The sequence below is a fragment of the Apaloderma vittatum genome, unplaced genomic scaffold (assembly GCF_000703405.1).
Source record: "Apaloderma vittatum isolate BGI_N311 unplaced genomic scaffold, ASM70340v1 scaffold5853, whole genome shotgun sequence".
In the NCBI taxonomy this organism is placed as follows: Eukaryota; Metazoa; Chordata; class Aves; order Trogoniformes; family Trogonidae; genus Apaloderma; species Apaloderma vittatum.
Window position 1 is genome coordinate 51192 of NW_009709715.1, and position 7949 is coordinate 59140.

The 7949-nt window shown below is 44.4% G+C and overlaps 1 protein-coding gene across 1 annotated transcript in view; it reads left to right on the forward strand.

Moving 5' to 3' along the window:
• The first annotated feature begins 3674 nt into the window (after positions 1-3674).
• TMEM26 (transmembrane protein 26) overlaps positions 3675-7949 on the forward strand; it is a 12858-nt gene continuing 8583 nt past the window's right edge. The window contains exons 1-2 of the mRNA XM_009867025.1: positions 3675-3865; positions 6894-6972. Of these exons, the coding sequence (XP_009865327.1) occupies positions 3675-3865; positions 6894-6972 (270 nt within the window). The remainder of the gene's footprint in view (positions 3866-6893; positions 6973-7949) is intronic.

Consider the following 7949-nt stretch of genomic DNA (forward strand, 5'->3'; position numbering starts at 1 on the left):
ACTCTCTGACGTTACACTCCAGGTCAATCTCTTCAGAGACTAGAAAGTCTCTATTAGTGTAGTAATTTGGGGTCAGAGTAAGTGTCCATCTAATCTACTGTTTGCCTCCAACAGTAGACCTAACTCCATGCTCAGGGAAAAAGTACAAGAACAAGGTTATCACAGAGTGTATCCCCCAAGTACTCCCTAGACCATGATCAATCAGCTTGACAATTTAAGTTGCAAATTAGTAGAAACTATGAACATAATTGAATTAGTGAAACACTAGTACATATAACATTAGTGCTGTCCCATGCTACAGTGTACATCTGTACTCACACTTGGACTCCAAAGAGGTCATCAGCTCCTCCTGCAGAGCCCTATCAGCCCCTGAGGACCTCTGTGCCATCTGACCATCCACTGACCCAACAATTCCCTGACAGACTTCCCATTCACGATGTGTTTGAACAGATACCGGACATTTTATTTTTTACGCTTTTTGCCAATTGTCCCTCACACTCCTTCAGTCGGCCTTATCACGTTTGTTAACTTGCCAGAGTTTATCACCTTTTCAGTTTTCTTTATCTGGACACTACTTCAGCTTTTTGAAGGTCACCTTCTTCCTCCTGCAATCTCAGTTACCCTGCCAATGCTGGCTTCTTTTCACTTTCTCAAGTTTTTCTTTAAACACAGTATTTTCTCTGCACTACCCATGTGATTTATGGAAGCAATAGCCATACGCCCTGCAAAGAGTTAGGTCTTACACCTGTCTTACTTGTAAAAAGCTTCCCGTGTCTAGTTTTCCTTTGTGAAGCCGAGCACAGCAATGGCAGAGAACTCTGGCTTGTCATATCGCTATGAGGATGCCTAGTCTAAGCACATCAAGGTTCCCATTTCAGGTGAGCTGTTCAGCTATTACTCACAGAATCACAGAATTACTGAGGCTGGAAAAGACCTCTGAGATCATCAAGTCCAGCCTATGACCCAACATCACCACATGGGCTAGACCCTGGCACTAAGTGCCACATCCAGCCTCTCCTTAAACACCACCGGGGACGGTGACTCCACCACTGCCCTGGGCAGTGCATCCCAATGCCTGAGCACCCTCTCTGTGAAGAAAGGCTTCCTCAGATCCAACCTAAACCTCCCCTGACGCACTTTCAGGCCGTGCTCTCTCATCCTGTCACTGAATGCCCGGGAGAACAGCCCGACCCCCACCTGACCGCACCCAGGGAGAGAGTGACAAGGTCCCCCCTGAGTCTCCTCTTCTCCAGCTAAACACCCCCAGCTCCCTCAGCCTCTCCTCACAGCACTTTCCCTCCAGTCCCTTGCCCAGCCTCATTGCTCTCCTCTGGACCCGCTCCAGCCCCTCAAGGTCCTTCTTGCAGTGAGGGGCCCAGACCTGCACACAGGGCTCGGGGTGAGGCCTCCCCAGAGCTGAGCACAGGGGCAGAATCCCATCCCTGCTGCTGCTGGCCACACTGTTCCTCGTACAAGGCAGAATGCCCTTGGCCTTCCAGTCCACCTGGGCGCACTGCTGGCTCATGCTCTCTACATCAGATCCACTCAAGATTAAATTCAAGCATTGCCATCATGAGTTCCTGAGCCAACTGCTTCACAAAACAGCCACTGAGACAGCTACAAATGTGCTCTGTCAGGTCTGTATGTAATTTTTGCCTCTTCTAGACTAAATAACTGAAGTCATCCATATCTACTTCCTCCCTCTACTCAGCCTGTTGTGTTTCCATCATGGTTCACCAGTCAGCTAGACAGAGTCAATATTTTATATTCTTCCTACTTAAGTTTGGGACTTCCACCGATGTGAAATCTAGATTGTTCATTGATGATTTCCTCAACAAATAATCAATTTTACCTTATTAAGCAGTTCAGCTCCAAATTGTCTTTAATATGCAGAACTACTAGCTATCAGCAAAGCTCACCACATCCCTCCTGAATACACAACATCATGGGAATGCTGTGCCGATCATCATCTTTCCAAGCCTGACATCTGCGCTGTTAGGATTTCCATGAACAATTAGACACACCAGTTCCCCCATGTAATTTCTTAGACATCAAGCACTCCCGCAGAGGAGTATCTTGTTTAAACAACCTCTCAATTCTGTCTGCTCCCCATTTCCTCTTTGACTAGGTTTGACCTTAACACCGACAGAAGGGCTGTGAACCAGCAACACTCAAGGCACGATATGGCAGCGTGGCTGCTGGCAGGGCATTATCAGCAGCAGGCCCTTGACTTGAATTAATTTTCCTCTGAGTGTGAGGAACTTGATTTCGTTGCTTCCAAAAAGGCATGCTGCACAGTCCATTTATTTACTCAGGCATTTCCTGAGTAAGTGATCTTTACTGAGGAATGGCCTTTCTTTTTTTCTGGGCAGAGTTACTTTTAAGTAAACTTCTCTCCCATCTCCCCCCACCCCAAGGGTATCAGCTGGCCAACACCAGCTTCTGCACTTTGTAGAGGAAGAGGCTTGGTATTACAGGAAAACCTGAACCCTAGCAATTGAGGAAGAATACCTTCTTACAAAGGCCACAAGTCAGAACTCTCCTTGTGTTTAAAGTAGAACAGGATATTTGAAATTAAATCAGCTAGGAAGTTAGAACCTTTGGAGCACCACAGTCTGTTACATGGACTTTATTCTCCATTTGTATTTTACAGTTGTGTGTTTCAATGTATGTGCTTTGCCAGTAAATTAACACAAAACTGGAGCAACGCAGTGACATTTTTGATCAGAAGAAATTTCTCCTTGGTTACCCAAGTGTAAATTCAAATAAATTTTATAAATGCAATAAGAAACATCAAAGCAATTTTTAAACATACTCTGTATTTTACAAACTGTTTCCACAGAAGACATTAAATGTCAGTCTAGAGGTAACTGACTTAATAGTCAAACCTCAGTTTATTTCTTGTGTAAGTCCCTATTAGCTTGCTTGGTAACACTAGTCCTAGCCCAGATTTCAGCCTGATTTCTCGAGTTCCTCACTGGGGCTGCTTCTTAAGTCCCAAAGCAGGGTGTAGATTATACAATATATTAGTTTTGCTAGATTTCAGTACTGCATAGCTTTTCAAACTTTTTTTGCACACAAGGGTTCCAGCATTGCACTAAGTACATAGTTCCTGCTTTCTGTATTGCAACGTTAAAGGAAGAATCTTAAAGGTTCCCAGATATGAATTATATCTTTTGGAAGACAGGAAGGAAAGAGGGGTTTGCCATCTCAGTGATGCAGTGGAGCTCTTAGCAAGGAAGATTCAAATTAGTAATGCTCCTTACGTTTTGTCTCTTTGCTAGAAATCCGGGAGATGAGAGCGGTAATGGGGGCCAGCAGAAATGGTCACTGAGAGATAGAAACTTCCTTGCCCTTGAGTCCCTGAGCACATGGTGGAGAGGGGACAGAAAGAAATCCTTCATGCCCCTGCCTGAGCACGGTCAGAGCTGTCCTAAGCGCTCCAAACCGCTGCACTCTGGAGGCGTGAGTCTTTTTTTTTTTTTTCCCCCTCGAAAAAGTTTTCAGGAAGTCTGGAGGAGGGGCGATGCTGCTTCTTTTTTGTCATAATGGGCCCCTTTGTGGAGATGGAAGAGGGGCCGAGCTGCGTGTGCCGGTGGTGCGCAGGCTTCCCGGGGGTTCCCCGGGTAACTTCTCGGGGCTCCTAGAAAGCGCGGGGAGGGGGCTGCTCCGGGATGGAGCTGATTGTGCTGCTCAATGCTCTGGTTACCCGCCTGCTCTTTGTGTTGCACTCTCTCATCGGGGTCTGGAGAGTGACCGCGGTGAAGAAAGAACCCAAGTACTGGCTGCTGGCACTGCTCAATCTTCTCCTGTGCCTGGAGACAGGGCTCACCCTCAAGTTTAAGCAAGGCAGAGGCTACAAATGGTGAGCATATCCCGCCGGCTTCGCCGGAGCTCCTCTTGCTTCTTTGCATGTACTTTGCTGCAGATGCGAGGCTGCCTCCCGCGGCTGCTGAGCCTCTGCCAAGCTTCCAGGGGATCGCATTTTCTCCCCTGCTGCACTTGGGGGTTGGGGTGGTAAAGTCCTGGCTGGTAAAGCCCTGTCTGCACCCTTGCTAAATCCAGAGGGGCTTTCAGGAGGGGCAGTTTTGGAGCAGACTACCTGGGAGCCACTCTGTACAGTTCTGTGTGTGTATCCATACTAACAGTTGGAAAATGTGGGAAACGTGGCTGGGGGCAAGAGGTACATGCTCCCAAGCTGCGGATCCAGTGGGCTGGGGAAGCAAGGAGCACGCACTCCCGCGGAGATGTTGCTGGGCACCTCCTAAGCAACAGCGTGTCACGGACTACAGGTGCGAGGTGCGGAAGAGTGCTGGAGGGCCCACACAGGCGATGCCATGCAGATGCCCTGCATCTCTTACTCCATCCTGCTATGCCCTGGGTTTGCATCTCCTTCCCTGGGTCTGCGTTCCCTGTCTCTGCTACTTGCCACGGTGCTGACAACTACACTAGTGCATCAATCAAAATTCAGGGACTCCTAGAAGATGAGCAACAACCACTTGCAATACAGCAAGAGTGGCTTAAATATTTGGATTTGAGAGGCTATTCTAGAGGGGAATTTTCACGCATGAAAGGCCGCCTGAGAAATGAACAAAAGTTAGTCACAGCAGAGTTGCCCGAGCACATGGTTTTTTACATGCATCTAAAGAATTAGTGCAGTTGTCTACAGCTCATCAGTGCTCAGTCAGCCAAAACAAATGCTCCGTAAAAATGAAGTGGTCTTGTAACTATTAGTCAAGACTTCACTAGGACCTTTTATTTTTAAAAGCTCAAACTGCAGGCAGGCCCTGAGCCAAATGCAGGACAAAATAAGCCCTGCAGTATTTCAATGATCTGAAGTTCCTGCCTATTGCAACCTGTGAAACTCATTATGACAGAAGCAGTGTTGTGTGGCAGTTCATGCAAGTGTTCCATGCTCTGAACCTAAATGTAACAAAAGCAGGGATAAAGTCTGGGACACACAAAAATTTAACAGCAGAGCTCCTAACGCAGTTACGAGACAGGGAGAGTAAGCAGACCCAATTCTCTGGGGAGAAAAGGCAGAAGCAGGCTTTATGAAGGAACACTTGCTATGTCAGCTTTTGGAAAATCCAACGTAAAACAGATACAGAAAGCAGATTCATTTAAAATGAATACATGTGCTATAAGACAGGTCTAAGTTTAGCTAGAAGGAAGTTTTGAAAACAGATGTGGCCCAGCACTTTAAGCAGCAAAGTATGTTTATAGGTAAGAAGAGTAGACAAATGGTCAGCATCTATTTGCATCAGGATAACTTTCTGCTTTGGTGGAACACACATTCAGAACAGGCAGTACCATTTGCATTTGTAGAAACACATCCACAGATCATCACTGATCCAAGCAATGGGCAGACTGTGCCACAGGGCTCTACTGCCTCCAAGAGCCTCATATTCTCTCCATTCATTGTTGGTAGAACACTGTAACTTATTACACTGGTACAGAAAACTAAATGGCATATGTGGAGAAAAAGTATTATTGTGGGCCTGGCGACATAGTATTTCTTGCAGATTGCTCCTTCTGAAAGAATGGCAGGGTTAAATCCCCTAAAGTCTCCTGGCCTGATCTGGTATCATTAGCTCAGTATTGCTAACCTGCCAGCTGGAAGGATTTTTCATGTGCTCAAGTCCTACAGGAAATAGTGTAAAATATGTTAGCTCTCCCATTCAAATGAGAAGTGTGTTCTCTCTCAAAATATCCAGGCTAAAACCCTGCAGAATCACTAACTTTTTTTAAAAAAGCAAACAACAAAGAACCCCACTGCCAAAATAAACAAACCAAAAAAGCAGCAGGGTTGTTTTTTTTCCTCAACACTTAATCTCCACTGGAAAAGTCATGATTACAAAAATAAAGGTACATTCAGCATAGGAACAAACAATAAATGCAACAGCATTTGACCAAAACGTTGCTGCAGTTACATACTTACAGGCAAGTTAAATTCACTGCAGAATGTCCTAATGGCCAGATAAAAGGAATCAAGCAAATATCCTGAGTGTGACTCCACTGCCCTGTGCTGGGCCAGTTCACATATGTGATGCAAAGGCTGCCATGCGTCTCGGCAGCACTGCAGTGATGCTCACTCCATACTGCAGCAGAGTTAGATGAACATTAGCAGCACCAGACCTCACTCCTACTTCAAAAGGATAGGAATTGCCAGAAAAACCTACCCTAGTCAAAATACTAGCAACCTTCACAAGAATCTGTGCTTGCAGAAAAGTAGTGATGAAACTCCTCTAGCACTTCTCAATAAACAATGTCATAGATTTTACAGAAGTCTGGCAGGGAGAGAAGAACTAGATACAGAAATCCTACACAATTATGCAACTGCCAGCACAAATGGGGAAAGAAGGCCAAGACCCATTTTCATACACCATTTTATCCTGCACTGAAAGACCTCTTACTGAACAAACACTAGGTTTAGACAAACTGATGCTATTTCTACCTTTCCTGTGTCACTGCACAGGATTCTGATCAACAGCCCTTATCCCCGCGTCATTCAGTGAAATGACTCAATGTATTAATTCACCCTTCATGAAATCAGAAAGAGTATGTTAGCTAGAGGCTTTTTTTTTTTTTCGTAAAAGTACAGAGGATGCTGTGATGGAAATACAAACAGCAAAGTGCCTTTGGTTAGTTCTTAAAAATAGATTTTAAACTTCCATATATGATCTTAGATGGATGTACAAATAAACCAATGATTCGTAATACTGACAGCATGAGGAATACAGCAAGAATAGCAACTCTTACTTGCAGTAACCCTATTTCTTAATATCCCATATGGTAGGGGGTACAAGATACCTTTCAATGCAGATGATGATAGGATACATGGTATTTATGATGTGCTATAGTACCAAGCTATCTTCTCTTTTCCTTCACAGGTTTTCACCAGCAATATTTTTATATCTGATTTGCACTGTACCATCACTATGGCTACTAGAAATTCATCATGGGACTCAGGTATTTATTATGAGACAAGATGGACTAGTTTGAAATTGATGCATTATTTGATGGGTTGGATTTGGGCACAGAGTCAGAAGTCTGCCAGATCTTGTTTCAATTTTCCAATTTACATTGGTGGATCTCCCAGTCCAGCTACAGCTACACTAAGATTACTGTGCATTTCCTAAATATTAAATAATGAGCCTCATTCCTAGCTAAAGATTAGACCATTTACTTGTAGTTGTCTGGGGGACCAAGGACTAGAAGTTTGAAAAACAGCCTTTCACTCTCAGGTTATCAGTTTGAATCTTGCTCAAGATGGTAAAAGAATTTCATTATTTTACAAAGGCATATAAAGCAAAGTATGAATTTCACAGCACTTACAGGCAGATACCACAACTCCAAGCAAACCAAAATTGAGACACATATCAGTGAAAGGGGTCTTAAACTCAAATAGCTCACGTTTGCTGCAACCTGGAATACTCACAGATTGCTACCACAGATAGCTGACATGGTAATTTGTCTGTGTTTATATCCTTTCTTTGTTCATGCTGTATAGTAATTTGGGAGCGGAGAGTCTAGATTCAAATTCAGGACTAAAACACATAGTAAAATTTTTAAAGGCAATTGTTCTTTTGACAGATGGAGTCAGTTCAGGCCAGGAGAGCCACTTAGCCCAGCAGCTCATGTTGAGTGAACCACCTCCTTGGGCAGGCTGCTTTCAAGCCCCTGCAGCACTTCCACATCGTGAAAAGGGAATTTCGTCTATCCCAGCATTTGCACATATGCCGTACCTTACATCCACTGCAGAAAAGGGCCCGATAGGAACAAGAGCAAAAAGTAGCGGAAGAAAATACATAAATTAGACTAAGAAGACATAGTACCTCATTTTCTCCTTTGAAACATTGTTAGAGCCCACAGAAGCATAATTAAATATTCAAAATTGTGTTTACACTGAAAATGCCTGAGGCTTTTTCTAAATACAGCAGCAGGAA